The sequence below is a fragment of the Talpa occidentalis genome, unplaced genomic scaffold (genome assembly GCF_014898055.3).
Source record: "Talpa occidentalis isolate TD23 unplaced genomic scaffold, MPIMG_talOcc4v2.1 talOcc4.9, whole genome shotgun sequence".
Classification (NCBI taxonomy): domain Eukaryota; kingdom Metazoa; phylum Chordata; class Mammalia; order Eulipotyphla; family Talpidae; genus Talpa; species Talpa occidentalis.
Window position 1 is genome coordinate 114,708,527 of NW_023605305.1, and position 24,647 is coordinate 114,733,173.

At 54.8% G+C, this 24,647-nt stretch overlaps 2 protein-coding genes across 2 annotated transcripts; both read right to left on the reverse strand.

Annotated features, from left to right (window-relative positions):
- Positions 1-474: 474 nt before the first annotated feature.
- Positions 475-15,996, reverse strand: ITGA10 (integrin subunit alpha 10). The gene is made up of 30 exons (XM_037500182.2): positions 15,844-15,996; positions 13,972-14,083; positions 13,667-13,776; positions 13,361-13,452; positions 13,045-13,159; positions 12,293-12,420; positions 11,987-12,135; positions 11,266-11,416; positions 10,902-11,067; positions 10,694-10,767; positions 10,315-10,459; positions 10,006-10,154; positions 9,662-9,805; positions 9,364-9,567; positions 8,682-8,812; positions 8,094-8,260; positions 7,871-8,013; positions 7,415-7,528; positions 7,152-7,237; positions 6,858-6,999; positions 6,644-6,736; positions 6,449-6,525; positions 6,216-6,305; positions 5,767-5,851; positions 5,460-5,573; positions 5,103-5,183; positions 4,882-4,995; positions 2,967-3,062; positions 2,312-2,425; positions 475-2,021 (listed from the first exon to the last, which is right to left on the reverse strand). Exons 1-30 carry the CDS (start codon positions 15,893-15,895, stop codon positions 1,956-1,958), a joined length of 3,504 nt encoding a protein of 1,167 aa, XP_037356079.1. The 5' UTR covers positions 15,896-15,996; the 3' UTR covers positions 475-1,955.
- Positions 15,997-16,957: 961 nt separating this feature from the next.
- PEX11B (peroxisomal biogenesis factor 11 beta) lies at positions 16,958-23,662 on the reverse strand. Its single transcript, XM_037498492.2, has 4 exons — positions 23,596-23,662; positions 22,782-22,897; positions 22,006-22,207; positions 16,958-18,143 (listed from the first exon to the last, which is right to left on the reverse strand). Exons 1-4 carry the CDS (start codon positions 23,649-23,651, stop codon positions 17,741-17,743), a joined length of 777 nt encoding a protein of 258 aa, XP_037354389.1. The 5' UTR covers positions 23,652-23,662; the 3' UTR covers positions 16,958-17,740.
- Between the last annotated feature and the right edge of the window lie 985 nt (positions 23,663-24,647).

Consider the following 24,647-nt stretch of genomic DNA (forward strand, 5'->3'; position numbering starts at 1 on the left):
AGCAACATACCTTCTCATTTAATCCTCACAACATACAAGTAAGGTAGATCATTTTATAACAAACTATTTTTATAACAATAGTTACTATTTACTGAGTCCTTATTCTATGCTCAGGTTACTTGAATCATCTCATCTGGTCCTTCACATCACAGTAAGTGTAAAGACAAGAAAGCCAAGACTTAGGACTTGCCCAAGGCCACACAGCTAATACGTGGCAGACCTGAGATTTCAGTCAGACCTGTGTACTTCCCAAACGACACATTTCCCACTCCTGGTCACTTAAATAGGTGAGGATTGCAGGAAGCTAGACTATATCACCTGTGGGGGCGACAGAGAAATATTTCAAACACTTTGCACCTTTTGCCTTCCAGAGACTCAGCTGTATAAGGTCTCAGGTGAACCAAGAATCCACCCCTCACCACCCCTTACCAGCTCATATCCTAGGGAACTCACACAGAGCCAGAAGTCATTTGACACTGAACTTTATTTGCTCTGACCACCTGATATGCTGTCCACCCTGCTGGACAGCAGAGACAATGCCTTCTGCAAAAGGCCAGAAACACCCAAAGCAAACACTGTGGCTAGGCCTCAAGTGCAGCAGCCTGGTGGTGGTGGTGGTGGGGGGTATTCCATGGCCTCAGAAACCTGCCCCTTCTGCTGTCCTCTCCTCTCAGCCCTGACTCCTCCAACGGCTGTCAAAGCTGCACGCTAGAGATCAACAACTGCCTTTGGCATCCAGAGTCTTGAATACAAGGAAACAAAAGCCATCCACTTGTACATGAGAACCTAATTCTCTTACTGGCCGTGACCAAAAATCAGGCGGGGGGTGAGAGTGGTGATCCAGAGGTGGAAATCAACTTGGGAATTTCCAGTAAACATCAGGTAAAGGCGGGCAAGCCGATTCTGCTGGGGAAGTCCTGCAAGGTGTGTCTGGGGGTGCCCCAGAAACATCCCCTAGAAACCGGAATGCTGCACAACATTGCTGAGCAATTAAGGACTTGATCCTCAGAGACTGCCTGTCACTCCATGGGCTTCCTCCTTAATGCAGACCCCACTAGTTCCCCCCACTAGTTCTTACCCCACGGGCCGCGTGGCGCAAAGCTGGTCAGGTGAAAAGGCTCCCCACCCACGAGCACAACCCTCTCCCTTCACTCTCGTTTTCTCTAAGGCGGCCCCAGGGAGGGCTCAAGAGTGGACGACACCAGAGAGGAGAAAGCACTCTGGGGGAGCCAGGGTCCTCTGCTATCCCAGCCCCGGCCGCCTGGGGGCCCCTGGCTCCAGAGAATCGGGCCCACGCCCGGCAGGTCTGGGGCGGCTGCTTCACCAGCACCTGAGGGCAGCGAGCGCCCGCGAGGCTCAGGTTTCAGCGGCCGGCAGCTCCCCGTCTAAAGGCTCCTCTGTTCCTTGGAATTGTACAGAATGTCTCTTGTGGCTTTTCCCCTCCCTCCTTTTTTCCTGTTGACTCTCCCCATCCGGGCTCTGAATCACCAGACTCCACAGGAAAGCAGCAGATGTTGACTTTACTTCTTTCAAGCCAACATCGGCTGCCTCCTGTGGAGCTGGGCGCAGGCAGGAGGTGAGAGACAGAGACAGAGAGGAAGGCAATCCTCAGCTGGTCCCCATGGTGAGGGAGGATGTGCATGGCGTCTGGAAGGCCTCAGGGACCTTGGTCCTGGTTTCTGGAGCTAGGGAACAGGGTGTCCAGGCCGGCTGGGGTACCAGGACCCCGAGGAGGGACCTGCAGGGTGGGGGTACTCCTCCTGTTGGTGCCCGCCCTTCTTGTCTGAGGTAAGGCCTCACTCCAGCCAGCAGCATCCTCCAGACTCAAAGACTGCAGGTCTGGGGAGACAGTCCAGAGGCTTCTTCTGGTTCTATCTGAGCCCCCAAACCTCCATTCTTGTGCAAGTTGTTTGGAGAAGTTGCCAGGGAAGACTTTCCAGCTCTTTATTCTACATTCATTGCTCCAAATTCTCTTCTCTTTTTTCTTCCTCGGGGATTTTTTTACGGGCAAAGAAGCCAAGCTGGAAAGGAAGAGATAAGGTCATCACCACAGCCCGGTGCGAGGACCTTGCCAACAGCCCTCAGATGAATCTGAAGTCTTCGCCTTTGTTCTGCTTCCAGAAAGGAGATTCACATTTATTTTATTTGGCTTAATTTAATTCAACCCACATGTGTGGAGCAGAGTGAAGGAGAGCTGGCATAACACCGCAGCCTGCAGCTGCCCAGTGCAAACCCTGGTCCCCCTGCTGGGATGAAGGAATCCTCAATTCCAGGGCACCGTGTCCGTACACCCCACTGAAGCCGCGCTTACCCTCCAAAGGCAGAAGACAAGGAAAGCGAGCAGGAGCAGCCCTCCCAGGACGCTGCCAATGAGGACCCACAGCGAGATGAGGACGGGGCGGGTCTGAATCACCTCCAGCAGGCTCTGTTGGGAAGAGAACCCATGTTCACTTACCCCCCCAACCCAGCCAGCTTCACCCCACATCATAGCGAAGTCAGCCTCAAAATAGCAGCATAGGCCCTCCCCTGGTGGCGCAGGCGGTTGAGCGCCGCGCTGTGAAGCTGTCCGCAGCCTCTGCAGCGCTGGTTCAATTCTGGCCGGCCGGCAAGAATCCCACATGGCGCAGCAGACCTCTCCTGTCTCGCCCGCTGCTCCCCTCAGCAGTGTATTTCAGTCAGTCTGCCTGTTCTGTTCCCCACTCTGTCTCTGGTGAATCCTCTCACCATCCCATGCATGTACCCCAGTTCTTGTATAAATAAATAAATAAATAAATCATTAAAAAAAAATAGCGGCACAAAAGGAAAGAAACTGAGGCAGAAATGGAGGCAGGGGGACCCCAGCATCCTGAGCCATCACTGGAGAATCACCAATTGCTGCTGAAAGAAGTCGCTGTCCTGCAAAAGCCCACAGGCGCCCGTCCCCACGGCCACCATCACTGTTCACAGCTCCCAAACGCCAGCCCCACCTCACTCCGACGAGAGGCTTCAGTCAACCGTAGGACACTGCCCTCCTCGGTCCCCAGTTCGAAGGTGCTGACCACTGTCAGAGACTTGAATTTGGCCTGTGGAACAAGTAGTTGGGAAGGTATTTAAATGAGCCATCACCAAGTGGTGTGGCCCTCGGAACCCCAGTAAGACAGAAGAAGCTCAGAGGCACAACTTCCATGACCCTCAAGTCCGAAGAGAGGTTAGGACCAGTGGGGGCAGAGGGGAAGGGCAGTGGGTGGGAAGCCTCTGCCTTGTACACACTGTTTGCATGGCTTGAAACACATCGCAGGCCTTTTTTCTTAGGCTAACCCCTCTGGGTCAAAGTTTAGATGTCATCCCCTCTGGGAAGAGGGAAGCATTTCCTCCTACCTCCACCATCCTGGTCAGGTTATAATATTGTGTTTACTCCTCTCTTGCCCTAAACTATAAAATCCTTAAGGTCAAGGCCTGTGTGTCTGTCCTTAGTGCCCCGGGCCTAGCACAGCGCCACATCCATAGTGGCTTCTCAACAAATCTTTGTTGAGGGCCTCCCTGCTGGCACAGGGGTTAAAGTCTCAGTGCTATCAAGCTCTCACCAGCCATTGGGACAGGGCACGAGTTCGATTCCCAACCAGGGAGCTGACCCACAGGGCGCAGCAGAACTCTCCTGTCTCCCCGCTGCTCCCCTCAGCAGTGTATTTCAGTAGATCTGCCTGTTCTGCTCCCCATTCTGTCTCTGGTGTATCCTCTCTCTCTCTCTCTCTCTCTCTCTCTCTCTCACACACACACACACACACACACACACACACACACACACACCTCAGAACTACACCGCAGTTCTTGCCTGCATAAAATAAATAAATAAAAATAAATAAATAAATCTTTATTGAAGGAATAAAGAAATGAAGGACACGGAAGATAGAACCAGACTTCAAGAAGGGTGGTTTGTTGGAGTTAACGTCCCTAAAACATATGCCTACATATACCAGGGATCTTGTTTCGCTCAAAGCACATGGTATAAGGGAAGGACACTATGACCCCCAGTACTGAGCTACTGTTCTACAGGCGCCATTTACTTAGGCGCTCACGCTGACTCCTGACTGCCATCTCAGCAAATTCAGTTTTATCTCCCTCATTTTAGAGAACATCCTTCTTAACTATACATTCTTTTTTTAAAAAATTTTTATTTATTTTTGTGTAGAAGAACTGGGGTGTAGGCCGACAGGGTGGGGATCAAATTCACCTGTAGAGGTGACAGTGCTGAGACTTAACCCCTAGGCCCCCAGGGAGGCCCTCACTTCCACTACTGTCTAATACAGCTGGGTGATTCTCTGACTCTGCCCACGCTCTTTCTTGAATGTGTACTTTACCTACAATAAATCTTCTTTTCTAACTCACACAGACACACGCACATAATAATACATCTCCTGTATGTAATATCAGCTATTTTTTTATATAATATCAACCATTCATTTAACAAAAATGTATGAAGTCACTACGATGAGTTAGGCATGGCATTACCAGGGGAGTAAATGCTGGAAAATTCTCCTCGGTGTCTACCTAGTACAGGGCATTTTATGTAGTAGACATTTGATAGGTCATAAATTGATTGAATTAATTGATTATTGATATTGCACTAAGGGTTGAAAAATGGAGGGAAATACAAGGATAATAACTAGCTTTTAATGAATCTATTTCATTGTTCACTTATTCTTCACAACTCCATGAAGATATATTATCTTCCCTGTATCAGAGATGAGGAGAAAGAAGCTTAAAGAGTTGAAATAACTTGCTCAGGGTCTGAAACCAGTGAGACGCGAAGTTGGAAAGTGAACCCGGAACCGTCGGCCTCTAAAACCCGCGGCGAAGGCCCAGAGAGAAGCAGGAGAGAAGAGTAGAAAGGGAAACGTTTACCCTCCGGAAAAATTCATTATGAACCAGCCTCAGCAGTCCCACGGAGACCTCGGTCCCCTTGGCCAGCCGCCCGAGGGGGCACCGCACCACCTGACACCGAGTGTTGCTCCCATTCTGCCAGCAGAGAGCCGGGTTGGCACCTTGGACTGCGAAGGGCCCCTCCTCCCGCCTCCTGCTCCCCTCTGCATTTCCCACCCGGACCTTCCCCATTGGTCTCCTACCAGCCGGCTAGTGTGCTGGAGCTCCTCGGGGTGCACAGCGGGCCCTGGGGGCTCAGTCAGGTTCTGCACCATGCAGCTGGCCTAGAGGAGGAGCCAACTTGAGGGGCCTCCTGATGGCGAGACCAGCTTCTCCGGCTGAGCAGGAATCAGGACCCCGATGTTCTTCCCCAGGGAATCCCTCTCTTTTTTTCTCAGAGAAGCCGGGTGTGTGAAAGAAGGGTCCCCGGGGTGGAGGAGGAGAGCAGTGACCCAGCCGATGGAGGCGGGCGGGGGAGAGGGCAGAGGAGGGGGGAGGTGGGTCCGCCTTTACTGAGCACACCCATGAGGTGGGGGTCCCCACAGCCCAGCTGCACTCACATTGCTGCCGATGACCTGGGACAGCGACAGGAAGTAACTGCCCCCGTGGGCCACAGCTGGAAGGAGAGCGGAGATGATGAGGCCGCTGACCCCGTAGCAGCCAAGGTTCTGGACCTGCGGGAGGGTTGGGAGTGGGCAGAGGAGGGGCACAGACAGTCTCTCCTCATCGGTCCCCCTTGATCCTAAATCCCAGTGAAACCTGAGAGACTCTTCCCACCCTTTGCCCAGGACTCCTCCCCCTCCCTCTGCTCATGCTGAGCCCCCTCCACCCCCACCAAGCCCCACCGCCCCCCTCCCAGTGTCTCACCCTGAGAGTGGTTTTGAATTCAGGGCCAGGACCCGCGGGGAGGCCCCCATACGGGTGCACCTCATAGCGGTGCAGCGTGGACTCACTGGCGGACGCCGAGCCCGGAAGCAGGTGGTCACAGCAGGGCGCACACGAGGGCGGGGAGGCAGGGCCAGCACAGGGGTGAAGAGAGGGGGACACACCATGGAGAAGGAAATGGGGTACCACACGGACTTGGCACAAGCGTATGTCACACCCCATAACCCTCCCCTCGGCGCCAGCCCCGAGGACCCGAGAGCTGAAGCCCCTGAAGGGGCTTAGAGAGAGGGTTAGCGTGAGGGCGTGTGAGCAAAATGGTGGCGCAGTCCCCAAGGATTTGGGGGAACACGAGAAGACATAGAGGGAGGGGAGGAAACATGACAGTATAAGTCTGGGATTAGAATGGGGTTCCAGGGGGAGCCGAGCCGTACCTAGAGAACAGGAGCTGGGGCTCATACTGGACGTAGGCTGAGGTCTGCACGGCGTTGTCGTGAAGGGTCCCGTTCCTCTCCAGGCTATTGCTGTGGGGCGGGGGAGAGCCTCACATCCCAGCCCCCTCTCAGACACCCCGCTCTGGAGTAGACAAGTCAGAGCTGTTTCCACCCCTCACACCCCAATCCCAAGACCCAACAGGAGGCACCACAGGAAGTGAGGTTGTTCTCACCTGGCGGCCGTGAGCCGCACGAGCACCTGGCTCAGGAGGGCAGAACAGCTGAACTCAAACTCCAGCAGGAAGGTCACCTGGAGCAGGGGGCGAGGCGTGTCAGGGCTTCCCAGAGCAGCTAGGAGGAGCAGGACTCCTGGGGCCTCCTTCCCTGAACCCCCTCTGTGCTCCTTTCTCTCCTGGGCCCCAACTCACCTTGGCTCCAGTCTGGAAGACAGGATGCCCCACACTGCAGAGCCGGGCGTGAGGGGAAGGGGCTGTGCACTCCGCCTTCACCGGGCTGTCCCTCTGAAAGCAGAGGATGGGGCGCAGCCAAACGCTGAGCCTTTCTCTAGAGCCCCTCACAGCCCAGGCAACACCCCAATCTCCTTCCTCCTTCCCCCCACAAAGCCCCTTCTCCCAAGGGCACCTGAGGCGTGAAACTGGCCAAGTGGAGGTTTCTGGAGAAGCTGAGGCTCAGGCTGGTGTTGTAGGCGTTCTCCTTCCTGTTCTCGAGAGTCGCTGACACCAGCACCTTCTGCCGCCCACCTCGAACCACAAACGGGGTCTTCCTAGATGTGTCGATAAGGGACAGCCCAGCAGTTGAAGGGGCACCCGAGTCTCCCTCCTGTTTTCCTGGGTAAACACCCTCCCCCATCTCCCTTCAAGCCCCTTCCGATGTGTCTCAGGTGACCCCCGTTTGGCGAGCTCCTGTCTGTCCCACCTGGAGCCTCTGACGTCCATGTTAGCGCGCAGCACTAGGTCTGTGACGCACTCGTTGTCCGGGCCGCAGTCCTTGGAGAAGTGCACCTGCGGGAGAGAGAAGGGGCCGAGGGCTGACCGGAGGGGAAGGAGAGGAATGAATGGCACTGGGGGAGGTGGGAAGGAGAATGGGCCCCCAGATTGCACCGTGACCTCCTGCCCCCCCTTCTCTCAGGTTCACTGGGGAGGGCAGTGTGGGGGCCAGAGCGGGGCTTGGCCGCTGACCAGCTTGCGAATGGAGGTGGGGGAGCCTGCGTCCAGCACAGGCCCTGGCTTCGTGGTGTTGTCCAAGGCAAAGGTCACAGTCAAGGCCACGGGCCGGAGGTAATCTGATGTGTCCTGAGGAAATGAGTCAAGAATCATGGGAAGCCCGGGTGGGGGGGACAACCCAGGCCCCCAGCTGAATGTATCATTGGGGTGATCGTTTATCAAGCACTTGCTGGGGGCCAGGCCAGGCTCATCAATCCCACTGATGCATGTATTATCATCATCACCATCATCATCGTCGTCACCATCATCCTTCCTTTGCAGGTAATGAAGCTGAGGTTCGGGATACGCCGCTAGTGACGGCAAATGGTGGAGCTGGGGTCAGCCCCGCTCCAGAGTGAACTTGCTGGCTCCCCCGTCTTCAGCAGAAACCCCCGACCCAGGCCTCCCAGAGCAGCTCCTGCCCTCGCTTACCAGCACATGGAAGAGCAGCCGCTCGCAGCTCACGTTCCCCACACTGAGCCCCAGCCGCCGGGGCGACAGCCTCTGGCCGGAGCCGTCGAACGCCGCCCGCGCCCCGGCCGTCCACTCGTCCAGGGAAGCCGTGAACCGCGCATCTGAGGAGGCGGGAGAGTGAGTGGACCGGGGTCCGAGGCCGCAGCAGGGTGGCCAGCCGCCCGGTCAGCCTGGCACTCACAGAATCGGCGGTCCCAGCGGCCAGGAGTGCGCGAGGTCACTCGGAAGCAAAGGGCCGCAGAAAGGCAGGCGGCCTCTTGGCCGCGACGCCTGCAGTCCCTCTGAACCACACTGATGGCCGGCGGGGTCACAGTCAGTGAAGGGACTATGTGGACAATGGGCCGGGAGCTGGGGACAGGGTGGGAAAGACATTCTAGCAGTGGGGCGTGTGCCATGGAGGAAGGCGTCATGCCCACCCCGGCCTCCCTGGGGTCAAAGGGAAGAAAGAGGGGTGAGGAGCACGCGGGCCACCCACCGCTGAACCGCCGGCCAGAGCAAGAGAAAGACTGAGGTTTAAGGAGCCCCTGCCCCGCGCCAGGTGCCGTGTTAAGCTCTGTGCATGGATCGTCGCATTCAGTCCTCACAGCGAGCTGCTGGAAGACGAGACTAAGGTAGGGCCTATTGCTGGGCCCCTTTCATAATTAGGAGATGAACACAGAGAAAGTCGACGGAGACGTCCACATCTGGGTCTCACACTGCAGAGTCGCGGCTTAACAGCTGCGCTGCGCTGCCCACTGCTTTAAGAGCCAGGACCCCTCACCTGGCTCACCTGAGCAGCACGGCTGCGCCCTGGGCACCCACAGCCACATCCACCAGCTCGTCCCCGTCCAGATCTAGCCGGCCATCCACGCTCCGGCCGAAGTAGCTGAGGGCCTGCGGCATGGAGACCGCAGCAATCCGCTGACAGGAAGACGGGAGACTGAGCAGGGACTCCCGCGCCTGCTTTGCCAGGCCTCCGCCTGGCTCTCTCTAGTTCTCCCATCAAGAGTGGGAAGAAGGGCCTCCCTGGTGGCGCAGGGCTTAAAGCCTCAGCTATCTGCAGCCACTGAGGCCTCGGTTCAATCCCTGGCCAGGGAGCTACCCACATGGCGCAGCAGACCTCTCCTGTCTCCCCGCTGCTCCCCTCAGCAGTGGATTTCAGTAGATCTGCCTGTTTTGCTCCCCGCTCTGTCTCTGGGGAATCCTCTCACCTCCACCTCTGGCCTTGAATGCATAAATAAATAAAAATAAACCTTTTTTTAAAAAAGAGTGGGAAGGAATAAGAGAAACTTGCTGTGTCTGGGGTCACTAGTACAGCCACAGCAGCTATCCCACACCACCACCTTTGTGACTACTGATAAAAAAGCACCTGCTCAGTTTGGGCCTCAAGCCCAGGGGCCATGGATAAGTGAAAAACACCCCTCTCTTGCCCTTCCCTCTGTGATGCCCCTGGGCATCTGAGCACCTCTCACCTGGGCAGCCCGGGGTCTGACTCCACTCTGGGCCCCATGGTAGAGGTACAGCGCTCCCCGGTGCCCATCCTCCAGCGGCGCCCCCACAGCCACATCAGCAAAACCATCTTGGTTCAGGTCAGGAAGGGCACCCATGGCGAAGCCAAACCGAGCATCCTGGGGGGGCTCTGGCTGCAGTGTTCTCTGGAGTGTCAGCAAGGATTGCTGGTGCAGTGAGGAGAGACAAAAGATGCTGATATGCATCTACCTTCCCTGCCACTCCTTCCAAACAAGTTCTTGGGGTTCCCGCACGTCTTACCTGGCCCACTACATACACATAAACACGTCCTGTCTCCTTGTTCTGGGGTCCCAGGAACATGGGGGCAGCCACAAGCAAGACGTCAGTGGTTCCGTCCCCATCCGTATCCAGCGGGCAGAGCTCACTGCCAAAGTAGGAGCCAATCTGGACAGTGAGGGCCCAGGAGAAAGCGGGTGGTGAGTGGACAAGTGGGGAGCGCCAGCAACCTGCAGTCCGGTCCTCACACCCCTGACGGACTGTGTCAGCCAAGATGCAGCACGGACTTTCTGGACCCTTCTCTTGTCCCTCCACTCTCTTCCCCCACAGCCTGGAGGCCCCCCAGAACCAAGAGTCTAATGCCCTACCTGCTCCCCCTGGAGGCTCTGGGCAACCCTCACAGACCCGTCTTTCTTAAGCTGGAAGGCGATGACTTTCCCGCGATGCCTAAAACGAGGCGCCCCTGAGAGAAAGAGGCGGCGTCCACCCGGCAAAAGCATGGAAGAAACAGAGTAACCTAGAAATGGGTGGGAATCAGGAATCAAGGTGGAGGGCCGCAGAGGCACAAGAGGAGCCCCAGGGCTACTAGCAGATCAGAAATGGCCTGAGTTAAGAGGGTGGAGCGCACAGCCTGCACTGGGCCCCCACCCCACTCCTCTGCAGCTCTCTCCACTCACCCAAGTAGGCTGCGTGATTCTGCAAGGCAGGGGGGAACTCGTCTTCCAGAGCCGCCCGCGGCGGGAAAAGGCGGTGACCTTCCTCGAGCCACAACACGGAGCCCCCCCAGTCATAGGCCCCCACCATCCCGAAGAGAATCCCATCCTGTAGGGCAGAACCAGACAGGGTCACTGGAAAGACAGGGAGGAACAGGAGCAAGACAGGAGCGAGAGGGTCACCGAGGGCTTGCTGGGTCAGCCGGAAAGGCCTGGAAAGGTTTGCATGGACACTGGTTAAAGGAGGAATCTAGAAGAGCCTTAGGGTTAAAGTTTTCTCAGTCAGAGGTTAGAAAGGGTCAGAGGTTGAAAGGGGTCATGGAGGGGCCAGAGTCTGTCCTACCTTTAACCGATGAGTCGAGAAACCAATCTGAGACATTTCCAGTCCAAAGGAGCTTTCATTTTCTTCATGGGACCCTCAAGCCAAGGAAAAATGGAGACAATATCAGGGAAGAGAGTTTCCCCTTTGACTTACTGAACTCACTCCAGCACCCTCCTCCACTTCCGGAATACCCCTCCCCGTCCTCTTATTTCTCCAGGGTAATCATTACCCTCGAGGCCAAAAATCCGGTCTCCTAGTGCGTCCACAATGTCCGTCAGAGCAGCTTCGTCTGTGACGTTGAAGAAGAACCTCTCGTCTGGATCACTGGCAATGGCTCGAATTTCCCGCAGGAAAGAGCTGGGGTCTCGCTGGCGCCGGAGGTAGTGACCGAGGACCTAGAGTGAGGACACCCAGGAGGGGCGTGTGGCAGCCTGGGGTGAGGTGCCGCAGCTGGTGCGGAACTCAGCCAGCCAAAGCGAGGAAAGAGACACAGGGCTGGCCCCCGGGCTGTAGTCAGCACCCTCGTTTCCTCAAGTTCCCAGCCCACAGTCTCCATCCCTCCCCGCCCTCCCAGGCCCAGAGTAGGTCCTCACTGCAATCCCATAGCGTGTCACTCTTCCAGCCTCACAGGCCTCAAGCGCTGCTGGAAGCTCCTCTCCATCATGGGATTCTCCGTCCGTGACAACCACTAGCAGCCTGGCGGCCTCTGGCCGGCCTCCCCGGGACTGACTAAACCCTTCTGTGCTGAGAAGAGAGAAAGGAGTGAGGTGTGATCAGCAGTTCACCAAGACCAGGCACTTTGTCTCTCAGCGGGTCTCCTCCATAGCTTCTGGCGTGGAGGTTGCCACACACGCCACACATGTTTGAATGCCACACCCTTGATGGACACAAACACAAAACCCACCCATTCACAGGTTCATTCCGCAAATATTGCTTTGGGGAGGGCGGATATTAAAGTGGATGTGGAATAAAGGAGAACGGTCAGGTGAAAGGAATATGCCCAGGGATGAGTTCAGAATCACGATTGGAGAGTTAGCTAGCACATGACCGCTGGGGAGTGTGAGGGCCCAGAGCCCCGAGGGCATGGAGGGGTGGAACGCCCTGTCTGCAGAGACAAACAAAGCAGGAACACGCCTTGTGGAAATGTGTGCGAGGGAGAGCAATAACGGCCAACTCAGCCCTCCCGCACCTGCCAGCAGTGTGCAGAGACAAGCCGCAGAGACTCCTGGGAACACACACACCACACTTAAATCCTCCCCGGTCTTTCCAGGCCTCCTTACTCTGCCTCCCACGTGCCCCTGCGCGATGCCTCACCAGGCCTCCAGGATTGCTTGGGCAGTCTTCGTTTCTCTTCCCTCCTGTCGACTCAGGTTCCTTGCTGCTCTCACCACTTCTTCCTTGGTTCGAAAGTCTCCCAGGGACCACTCGTGGACAGGGCTCTCCCCATACTGCAGCAGCCCCACCTGAGAATAAGGTGTGCACACAGTCCACATGGAACATGGGGGCCCGGGGGCCTGTCAGGGCGGGGTGATGAGCATCTGGACACCACCAGAGTCACTCCCTGTATCTACCCCCTCTCTGTCTCCGCCCCACCCCGAGCATCCACGGGCCCGCTCTCACCTGTATCTGCTCCGGGTCAATAAACAGTCTCCCTACCAGTCTTCGCAGGAAGGTCTGGACTTCAGACCAGGGGTAGATGCTGTTGGAACCGTCCAAGACGATGACAACGTCCATGTATGTGGGGCAGCCTAGAAGGAGGGGTGTGGTGACGGGGCACAGAGGGGTAGAAGGACACTAGGTATGGGGGCGACAAGGGGAGAGGTCACACTAGGGCACCTTTTCCAGGCAAGGACGGTAAGGCCCTGGGGAAATGTAGAAATGGGCTGCAGAGATGTAGAAATGGGCCCGCATACAATTTTCTAAAAAGACAAAGAAGGAATGAAGCACAGGAGGAAACAAAGCCCGACTCTGTGCTGTGGCCCCAAAGGAGGGTCCGTCCGATGGCGGCGCGCCAAGCAGCCACTGAGAACACACTGAGGGCTGAAGATGCCCGAGGAGGGAAGGATATAAGAAGAGGCATCTGGGCAGAGACATTTCAAGCAAAAGGAGATGGAGGCCAAAAGGCAGGCGATGCAGAGAGAACGGGTGGAAGCGAGAGTTGAGGTTTTGAAGTTGGGTCGAACAGGTCGTGGTGTCCTGATGCCTGGGTAGAGTCTGACTCTACTCCGTCAGGAAACACGGACCTTTCGCAGGCACACTGGGTGGCATCAGCTGTGAAGGCCCCTGCCAGGCATCATACCCTGTGGCCTCTTCTTTTTCCCACCCTGCACCCCGCTCAGGGAATGAACCCTCGGGCCCCTCCTTTGGCTCACGTTGTGCCGTAGGTGCCAGGCTTCCCTGGGGCCGGAATGAAGCATCTACACGGGTACATATTCCAGAGCTGAAGACAGAAGAGCCGCAGGCACGGGACCAGAGCGGGGCACAGGCCTGGGGAGGAGAGAGTCACCCCCAGCCTGGGAGGGCCCCTGCGGCACGCACCCCTCCTCCAGGAGCATGGGACTGCTCCCTGAGGTGCTCCCCCTTTCTTCCTAGAGTTTCACGCTTGGCCCCTCCACACAGACGGTCCCCCTTGCTCTTTTCTCAGCCACAATTCTTCAGAGACCCCACCACCCCCTTTCTTGAACTCACCATGAACCCCCCATCACCACCTGTCTCTAGGAGAGACATCCCCAAGTGCATATTCACAGCAGGGCGAGAAGAATTTCCCAGGGGATGATCACCTGGTTGGAGGGAGGTAAAAGAGAATGAGATTATGGGGTAACTGTGGGGTGCCTGAGTGTAGGCTGATTTGGGAAGAGGATGAAGAGAGATCGGGATCATGTAGGGATGGGGGTAGTGGGTTATAGGGGTGAAGACGGTGGGGTGCGAGGGGGTCAAAGCTACTAGTCTAGAAAGGTCAGGAGTTGGGTGTGGCGGAGTACGGCATCTTCTTACCCAAGTGGCCCTTGGCACATGGGGCACTGTGCAAGCCCCCGACAGGGCAGCGATAGACATCCCCCCTCCGGTCACCCGAAGGCCCATCCCACGGGGCGCCCACCAGCATCCTGGGAGAAGGATGTGAATATAAGCACAGCATGAATGTGCCCCTCGAGGTGGGCCAGAAGGAAAGCACATGGGGATGGCAAGTCTAGCGCCCAGACACTTGCCAACCCCCAGATGGCTTTAGATTCCTCTCTGCCCTGCCTCCCCCTTCGGAAGTCAAGCACAGCCCTCCCGGGGCCCTCTGGCGTCTTCCTCACCATCGCTGCCCACCCTCGACATGCTGTAAGACGCTGTATCCGAATTCAGCCTCGGGTGGCCCTGGGAATAGGCGTGGGTGATGCACGTCCAGGTTAAAGGGGGAGCTGAGACCTGGGGGCAGGAGCGTAAGGTTAACAGGAAGCAGAAGGGCTAAGGGGTGTCCAGAAAGGCACCCCCAGAGAGAAACCAAGAAAGTTTGACCTCAATCTGTCTCCCTGGGCCTTGCTCGTGCGCTCCCCTGGCCTCTGTCAACGTCCTATAGCAGAGCGCCGAGCAGCATGACCTCTTCCGTGGGTCGGGGCCTGATGTCTAGCTGGTGGCGCTTTGCCACGCTGGTGCATAACTGTCTTTCCATTTCCACCCTGAAATCTCATTTACAGACGCGTCTGGAAGGGTCAAGTTCCTCTTTCCTACATCATTCCTCCTACACATCCTCGTCCCTGAGCTGTAAGGGTCCAAAGAGGGAGCGGGCCTTCCTGAAGGCCCAGAGCAGCTATTCCTTCCAAATTCCCCCCACCAAGAGCAAGGCAGGGAACGAAAGGAGGCTCGCGGGCTCTGCGTGCTGGGGTCTCTCCTTCTCTCTTCTTGACTCTCAGCATCATGGTTACACGCTCACTCTCTGTCCAGTGTCAAGGGCTCTGCTTGGCTCCAGCCCTGGAAACCTCAGTGGTAATTAACTGGGTGGAGCCACTTGCCTGCCCACACACAGGGCTTGAAATCCACCCGTACCAAGGGTCTCGTTGCCCCAAGTTTCTCACAACCCGCTTCCGTTCTAACTCATCCACCGCCCCAAGTGTGCCCTGCCTACCTGCATGTCTTCCTCAAGCCTCCGCCCACCCTAAAGACAACCCCCCACCAACACATCCAGGCTGATTCTTCCCTTGCAATCCCATCCTTTTACAAGCAGAGTTGATATTTTAGGAAACAAAGATTACAGGGCACTGAAGTAGAAAAATTCCAGGCCTCTGTCCCTCCCATAGTTTTCTCCCCAACTGTGTCTTTTTTCCTTTCAGGCAACCCCCTTCAGGTGAACTGCGCCCCCCCCCCACACCCCACCCCAGCTACTACCCATGACTATAACTCTTTCTTAAGTCATGCTCGTTTTCAGAAAGGTGTTTTGAATGTGAGGCTGTTTGCATCCCGGGAACCGGCCGGGCTGTGTGAGCAAGAGCTGTAGCTCGGAGCTCATTGGTTAGATAAACCCAGACTTCTGGCCACACAGTTAGGCAGTTACAGCTCAGGCCAGGGGAACACCAAGGGTAGGGCGAAGTAGGGAGCAGGATAATGGGAGTCAGAGGAGCCATGTGGAAGCTCACATTGTTTCTTTTTGGCCACCTCACTCCTCCAGGGCTCAGGACAAAGGCTTTAGATCATTGGCCACAAATCTCACACAAGGCTCCGCCAGCCTCAATATGGAAGCAGTCGAATGTGGGCATTAAGAACACAAGCATTCAAACACGCACTTCCACACACGCGGCGTGAAATGTAGACTCTCACCATAACTTCTCAAGAACCTTTAACCCTAAAAGTCCAATGTCCGGCCTCCCTGGTGGCGCAAGGGGTTAAGCACCGCGCTATGAAGCTGTCCACAGCCTCTGCAGCACGAGTTCAATCCCCGGCCGGCCAGGGAGCAGCAAACCTCTCCTGACTCTTCCACTGCTCCCCTCAGCAGTGTATTTCGGTCAGTCTGCCTGTTCTGCTCCCCGCTCTGTCTCTGGTGAATCCTCCCACCCCACCCCCGCACCTCTGGCCTGTACCCCAGCTCTTGTATGCATAAATAACTAAATGTTTGAAAAAAAAAAAAAGTCCCAATGTCAAACAGGTTAGAGCGCGCCCATTCCCACCAGAAACAAGAAGCTAACCTCCCTCACCTGTCAGGAAAAGCAGGGGCAAGAACAGGTGAGGGATGAGGGGGTGCTCCATGCCCGGTGGTTCTGCCCGTGTGAGAAGTCCTCCGAGCCTCTGTCCCTCTCCTTTTCTGTTTTCTTTACTTTCCCTCCCATCCTGCCCCCTCCCACTGGCAGCTAAAAATAAAGTTGGAAGGAATGGGAGGAGTGATGATGGGGAAGTGTGGGGAGCCCCAGACCAAGGCAAGGACGCTGAGCAAACTCAGTTTCTCTGCCTTGGTGCTGCCCCCTGGAGGCGTCATCTACACCCAGCTCGTGACCCTTTCTGCTGTCTTTGTCCTGCATGTGGCCAGTCAGGCCCTCCCCGCTTTGGAACAAGAAGGGAGACATAGGAGACAGACTCCTTGTACTTCCATAGCCTGTCTTTTTTTTTTTTTTTTTTACCGATTTATTTATTTATGCACACAAGAGCTGGGGTACAGGCCAGAGATGCGGGAGGGGATTCATCAGTGACAGAGCAGGGAACAGAACAGGCTGACTGAATTACACTGCTGAGGGGAGCAGTGGGTGAGGCAGGAGAGGTCTGCTGCGCCACGTGGGTTGCTCCCTGGCTGGGGATCTAACTCGTGCTGCAGAGGCTGTGGATTGCTTCATAGTGCGGTGCTTAATCCCTTGCGCCACCAGGGACGTCCTCCCTCCATAGCCTTTTCTAGCTCAACCTGGGGCCTGGGAAGAGTTGCTAAGAGAAATATCTCCTCACCTACCCAGGGGAGCCCTGACATGTAAAGACAGCCCACACGCGAAGTCTGACCTGGCCCGCTCCATGTAGTTCTGTTTGTGATTTTCGCCTATGCTTCCTTGCGGCCTTACAGTGTTTGGAGGGACTATGAACTATAAACTGGTATGGGATAGGTTTTGTACAGCCAGGATAGTTACTTTCACATTAGAACCTGTCTCCTTAACAAAGCTATAAGCTTCTGAAATTGGGCACACAGGGCTTCCTGGCTTTCTGTGACTCCTGCACACTACAGGTACTCAATAGGGGAGTCTAGGTGATGATGCCAGTGGCTAATCCCATGGAAAACCCAAACCACAAGCGGAGAAGAGGCCTCAGATGACCAGAACACACAGGACCAGACAAAACATCAGTGAGCAAATTGATCTTTAATTTGCTGACCCCGGAGGTTTCTCTACATTTTGGGCATGTGCCACAGCTATTTACACAGAATCATTGTACAATATTTACAGCAAGATGCTAGACACAGCATCACTCTGGATAGGCAAAGAGGGGGTAAGAAGAGACTAGGGAACGGAGTCCTGAAATCGAAGTGTAAGCGGAAATCTGCAGGGATGAGTGGAGGGAGGTTAGGGGCCAAGTCAGGAGGGAGGGGTTGGTGAGGTAGACACGAGGAGGGAAGAGGAAGCATCAAACCGCCTTTGGTGCATGAGGGAAGAGTCCACTGGACACAAAGTCTTTAAAATTATGATATGGAGTTTGAAGGGGGTCATGTTTGCCACACGTCACCTTTGTGAGGAAAAGAAGGCGTTTAGAGGCTACAGCTCACAGCTTCTGTCTCCCTTACTAAAAAGTAATTCTGCCGATTAAATTCCTCAGACAGAGAACGAAGCAGGGGGAGAGATGCAGAAACAGAATCTTAAATAGATGTAGGAGAGACGATGAAAAAGAGTTAGTGAGACACAGACAATGTAATGAAGGAAGAAGAGGACAAAAGCTCTGGCAGATTTGAACATTAGAATCAACTTCACAAGTCACCTTTCCTCACCTCATCCACCCGTAACCCTTCATCTCTGGATTGTAACTTTGACCAAGGAGTAGAAGCAGAATGAGGGTGATATGATGGGGATGATCTAAGAGTCCATCTCACCAATTCAGGTTCCCTCCTTATCCTGTGCCAGAATATCAGGGCTTGAGTCGTAGCCAAGGGCAGATTAAAGTGAGAATAGACAGGATAGAGGACACGAGGCCGCAGAGCCCCACGATCCCAGGACCACAGCGCCAGAGGCCTAGTTTGTCCAGTGGAATACAGAGATCGCAGGCATTTCTGACCACATCCAGGAGAAGAGGGGGGTGGCTCCGAAGGACCCGAGCCAGGAGCAGGAGTCGGAGTCGAAGCTTCAGAGCCAGCTGAGGCAGGCCTCCTCCTGGAGTTCCTGGACCCCCAGGCTCCCCATTTTCAATTCCTGGGATTCCTCCTCCAGAACCCTTCAGTCGCCTGCTACAAGCTGAAGACTCTTGCTCCATCAGTAGGCGAATCTCGTAAGCGTCACGGCTCAAATTCATAATGAGGGAGAACAGGTAGTACCTGGGATAGACAGGGTAGAAGGGTCAGCCAGAGCTCGTATTCCCTGCAGCTTAGCCAACAGAATGCTTAAACCTTTCTCCCCATGGCACAAAGGGATCATACAGATCATAACACCAGAAGTGAACGCTATTTTACCCACAATTAGAAATGTCCTCCATCTCTCTATAACTAATGTGTTTATGTACAACTTAGGGTCCCGGCTTAAAATTCATGAGCATCATGAAGTCTTCCAAGATCAACCTCAAGTTTCACTTTTCCATTTGGCAACTCACTGGCATACACACATTGAAACTTGATCTATAATGGCCTCCCTGGTGGCACAAGGGGTTAAGCACCGCACTATGAAACAATCCGCAGCCTCTGCAGCATGAGTTCGATCTCCAGCCGGCCAGGGAGAAATCACATGGCACAGCAGACCTCTCCTGTCTCCCCACTGCTTCCCTCAGCAGTGTATTTCAGTCAGTCTGCCTGTTCTGTTCCCCACAATGTCTCTGGTGAATCCTCTCACCCCCCACATCTCTGGCCTGTACCCCAGCTCTTGTATGCATAAATAAATAAATCTTTTTTAAAAATAAAAGAAATTTGATCTATAATAATTTAATTTTTTGGGAAAGAACAAGTTTCAGTTGTTTCAGAGACTCAGACATATTACTGATCATCTAAATCCAATCCTTAACAAAAAACGAGGCAGAGAGGTATTAAGCATGTTAGCTTATAAATTCCTTAAGAACAGCCTATGGGGCCTCCCGGGTGGTGCAGCAGTGGAGCACTGGGTTGCAAAGCTGCCCGCAGCCTCTGCGGCGCCGGTTCGATCCCGGCTGCTCCCCGGCCACCCGAGGAGGGTCCCACATGGCGCGCAGACCTCTCCTGCCGCCCGCTGCTCCCCCCAGCAGTGTACTTTGGTCCTTCTGCCTATTCTGCTCCCCGCTCTGGCTCTGGTGAATTCTCTGTACCCAGTACTTGTATAAATAAACAAATAAATCTTTAAAAAAAAAAAAAAAGAACAGCCTATGGTTCTGATTTTTAATGTTCTCTGACAACTGTGGTCTGTAGTGAATATACTTGTCTTACCTCCAGAACATGTCCTGAACCCAACCACATCTCTCTGACACTCCACCACCATCGTCTGTGCCACCATCACCTCTTGCCTGAACTACTGTCTTAGCCCTTCAACTGACATCTCCATGGTCACCATTGCCCCCAACCCCACCGATCTAATCTCAAATAGTAGCTGTCATAAACATTAACTCCTTCCTATCACATTTAGAATAAAATTTAGATAACTCAGGCATGTTTACAGAACGCAGCACCTAGTGCTGCCTCTATGACTCCATCTCACACCTTCTTCCTCCCAATCACTGTGCTCCAATCACATTAGCTTCTTTCTATATCTTTTTTTTTATAAAGATTTATTTATTTATACAAGCACTGGGTACAGTCAGAAGCGTGGGAGGGTGAGAGAATTCATCAGAGCCAAAGTGGGGAGCAGAACAGGCAGAAGGACCGAAGTACACTGCTGAGGGGAGCAGCGGGTGGCAGGAGAGGTCTGCGTACCATGTGGGACCCTCGCTCGGCGGCCAGGGATCGAACTGGCGCTGCAGAGGCTGCGGGCAGCTTCGCAGCCCAGCACTCAACCACTGCGTCACCAGGGAAGGCCCTCTTTCTATATCTTGATCCCATCAAGTTTGTTCTTGCTTAGGGACTTTATACCACCTCGTCCCTCTACCTAGAATATTCTCCCTTCCAAAATCTTCACATGGTTGGCTCTTTCCTGCTCTTTGGAACTGAGCTGAAATGTCACTTCTTCAAGAGAGGCCTTCTCTAATTCCCCATTCTGAGTAGCAAGCCAGTTACTTTGTATCACATGACCTTCTTTTAATTTCCTGCTCAGCATTAACTACTACCTGATATTTCTCATACATACTATTTCTTCATGTCTGTCTCCTCCTATTACAATGTAAGCTCCATAACAGCAGGGACCTTGCTGGTTTTTCTCACTGTATCCCTGTGTCTAGCCCAGTGCCTACACCATAGTAAGAGCTCGATAAATTTGTTGAATGAATGCATGAACATAGGAGATAAACTCTTCCAGGAAGCTGCTTTTCCCTAGACCTGCGTGGCTCACCCATCATATAGTATAAGCTATTTTGCTGCTGTAAATCACTGAGAAAGAAGAAAAGAATGGCTGCTAATATAAAAGCACAAAGACAATCACAGGGAAACAAAAAGTAGTACAGATGATATGTACACAGATAATTTCATTCCCAAATCATATTTCTCTCCACCTTCATTACCAGGCAGTTCCTTAGTTCAAGCCAATACCATCTCTTGGCCATATCAGGCCACTCCTCTTCTCTTGCCCCACACAATCCATCCTCCACACTGCAGCAGAAGAGACCTTCTTTAGACACACTTTGAATCGTCACATCCCTGCTCAGAATCCACTGTGCTTAGGGTAAAATTTAACCAAACTAAACAAAAACCAAACTAAACAATAAACCTTACCATTGCTTAAAATGTCTGGTAGCTCTCCAGTGTGAATTTATTTTTTTTTTAAAGATTTTTTTTTTTAATTATTTATTTATACAAGCACTGGGTACAGTCAGAAGCGCAGGACGGTGAGAGTTCACCAGAGCCAGAGCGGGGAACAGAGCAGGCAGACAGACAAAGTACACTGCTGAGAGGAGCAGTGGGCGTGGCAAGAGAGGTCTGCTCTCCATGTGGGACCCTCGCTGGCGGCCGGGGATTGAACCGGTGCTGCAGAGGCTGCAGAGCCTGCAGAGGCTGCGGGCAGCTTCGCAGCCCAGCACTCAACAGCTGCGCCACCAGGGGAGGCCCTACAGTGTGAATTTATTGCCCATATTCAATACTGCTCATCACACTGGGTTTCTGTTTCTCTATTTCCTAAAGTCTTTCTTAGAGAAAGGCTTTAGAACATACTATTTTCTGGTTGGAAATGTCTTCTTTTCTTCAGACTTCAAGTCTGAATGAAATCATTGCTTTTTCAAAGAGTTCTTCTCTTGCCTTTCAATCTAAATTAACTTCCCTTGTTATATATCTCATAATATTCTGTATGTCATTTTCCACCAGTAGTTGGTTTGGTGGTTATTTACTATATGGCTTCCCCATTACACTAGAACCTTCGTGAGAGCAAAAACCATATGTGTTTGATGTTTTGCTTGAATTCCTAAACCACAAAAGCTCCTACTTAGTATTTCTAGAGTGAATGAATCAGCAGGCAGTCAGGGGCATAACATGTAGAATAGACAGAAGCAGAATTAAAGCAATGTATAATATTATCTTGCCCAATCTTCATCATTCATCACAGGGGAGCATCTGTCTTCCATCTGTTCCCATTCATTATTCTCTGATAGTTAAGATCTAAATGAAAATTGAAAGCTAAGGGATTGGTTAAGAGGTATATATATATTTTTTTTTAAAAAAACATATTTTTAAATATATATTTTCTTTTTTTTTTAATTCTTTTTTTTTTTTTGGTTAAGATTTATTTATTTATACAAGCACTGGGATACAAGCCAGAGGCGCAGGAGGGTGAGAGAATTCACCACAGACAGAACAGGGAGCAGAACAGGCCGATCTACTGAAACACACTGCTGAGAGGAGCAGCGGGCAAGATAGGAGAGGTCTGCCGCGCCATGTGGGAATCTCCCTGGCCGGCCGGAAATTGAACCCGTGCTGCAGAGGCTGTGGACAGCTTCACAGCGCTGCGCTCAACCCGCTACGCCACCAGGGAGGCCCAAGATGTATATATTTTAGGAAGAACTTGAGAGATCCTTCTCTCAAAAAAGGCAAGCTATGCAATATGGAGAAAAAGGTCTTGTAGGATAAAAAGATATCAAACCTGAATGAACGCTGAGCCCACTTCTCCTGATCCACACGAGGCGCTAATCCAGACTTTCCAGCCCACAGAACATTGTCACAGGCGAAGTACAAGGCTCGGTTGAGGTGACTAACGGTGATGCAGAATCTCAGGACAACGTCTGACAGGTGCACCGCTCGCTTGGCTGACTCAAGGGCATCTGCTGAATTACCCAGGCGCAGAACTGGTGGAATTGGCAAGGAAAAGTAAGGATTTGGAAGTAGAGCGGCAAACAGAGAGCAAATCACACAGAGAGAAGGCAAGAGGGTAAAAGTCCAGCAGTGACAGAAACAATAGCATAACTTAAAAAAATTAAAGAGCAGAAACCCTTTTTTTAACTTCAAATTTTAATTAGTGTCACAGTTCAGTTTCCCTCAATTTGCCCCATACTCTTCAATCCCTTAGGGCTCCCCTACCCTGTTCTCATATCCCAACTGGGAGGCACCGAGGGGTAAACGTGAAGGCAGGGAAGGAGGGTAAAGAAGGGAGCAGAGGGGCCTCCCTGGTGGCACAAGGGATTAAGCACAGCACTATGAGGCAATCCGCAGCCTCTGCAGCACGAGTTTGATCCCCCTGCCAGCCAAGGAGCAACCCACATGGTGAGGCAGACCTCTCTTCACTGGCTGCTGCTCCCCTCATCAGTGTACTTCAGTCAGTCTGCCTGTTCTGTTCCCTGCTCTGTCTCTGGTGAATCCTCTCACACCCCCGCATCTCTGGCCTGTACCCCAGCTCTTAGTAAGAAAGGCACGGCTACTTACGCTTTCTTCCTAGGCTCAGATGACCCTCCAGTTGACGAATCTGTTTCTGCAACTCAGGACTGGCCCCGTGTTTCTGCAGCGCGTGGCCAAGAAGGCAGCAGGCATACTGCGCGGCCCTGGAGAAGAGAGCAGACAGGTAAGACGGAGACCTCCCCGGGCTCCCCAAAAATGTCCTCCAGCACGGCCTTTCCCCTTCCCCAGCTGAGATCATCTCCTGGCCTCCTCGCCAAGCCCATATCTCACCGTTTCTCCTCCCGGCCAGAGGAAGGGAAAAGCTTAGGGATGGAAGAGAGCGCAAAGGTAGCAGGGGGCACTGCTCGGAGCTGAGAAAACGGGAGGTTTGGCAACGAGGGGGCCTAAAGGGACAGGGAAGCGGCGCGGGGTCCGTCGCGCGCGTGAGGCAGGAGGGCGGGGGCCGCGGGCGGCGGGCTACTCTCCGGACCGGGAGGCGGGCGGTCCCGGGGCCTGCGCGGGGGCGGGGCGGGGCGTCCCGGGGGCAGCCGGCGCGGAAACTCGGCGTCCCGGAGCCTGGGCCGCTCCCGCGGCGGGCGGACGCGCGTTTCCCCACCGCCCCGCGAGGGAAGTGCCGGCCTCACGCGGACGCGGCCTCCCCGCCGGCCCGCGCGTGCCTCAGCGCCCCCATCTTCCCCGCGGGCGCGAACACGCGTCTCCTCAGGGCCGCCCGGGTCGCGCCCCGAGGGCCGTGCGGGCCCCCGTAGCCCGGGCTGACCCGCGCTCGCCCCGGAGCGCCGTGACCGCGCCCGCGAGGGTCCCCCGCCGCCCGCGCCCGCCGCCCGCGCCCGCCGGGCCGCACCTGCACAGCCGCTCGCGGGCCTGGCTCTGCGCGCTGAAGCGGACCCAGGAGTCCATGACAGCGGCGGCCCCGGCTCCGCAGCGCCGCCCCGCCCCTGGGCACGCCTCCCGGGCCGCCCGACGGGGCCGCGCGAGGGACAAACGTCATCGGAACAGAAAGCGAGCGGCGCGGCCACTTGAACGGGGCTCCAGGGCGAAAGCGCCGTCTCTGGGCGGGCACTGCGGGGCGTCCCCGCCGGGGCGCTCTCCTCCCCGCCGGCCTCCCGGGCCTCAGCGCGCCGCCGCGGGCCTTCTCCTTTAAATCCCTGCCGGGGGCGGGGCCTGCTGCGGGACGGGGGCGGGGCCTGCTGCCGGGGCGGGGCCTGCTGCGGGGCGGGGGCGGGGCGGAAGGCTGCAGTGTCCCGCCACCCGCGCGGACCGTGGCCCCGGGTGCATCCCGGGATCCCCCCAGCACACGCACACGCACACACACACCCCAGCACGCCCGCACGCTCGGGCGCGTGCAGGACTTGGGGCTAAAGAGTTAGATGGACGCAGAAGCCAGCAGCGGACCCGTTCCCTGAACGACCCTGACCATAGGACAGGTGCCCTCCAGAATACTGATGGAGAGTCTGCAGAGACAGAGCCTTAGTGGACGAAGTGCGCAGTAACCAGCTCCAGATTCCACATAGGAGGGCGACGAATCAGGGGTCGAAGCTGGCCTCTTCATCCCCCACCGCCCCTTCCTGCTCCAGGGCAACATGTCTGCTGCCAACAGCACCCCTTGGGGATCAGCAGCGGGGGAGGAGGCCTGGGCGGGTTCAGGAGTAGAGGTGGAGGGCTCAGAGCTGCCCACCTTTTCAACTGCAGCCAAGGTCCGAGTAGGAGTGACCATTGTACTGTTTGTTTCTTCGGCCGCAGGAAACCTGGCCGTGCTGTGGTCAGTAACGAGGCCGCAACCCACCCAGCTCCGCCCCTCTCCAGTCCGGCGACTCTTTGCCCATTTAGCAGCTGCCGATTTACTGGTCACTTTTGTGGTTATGCCCCTAGATGCCACCTGGAATGTCACCGTTC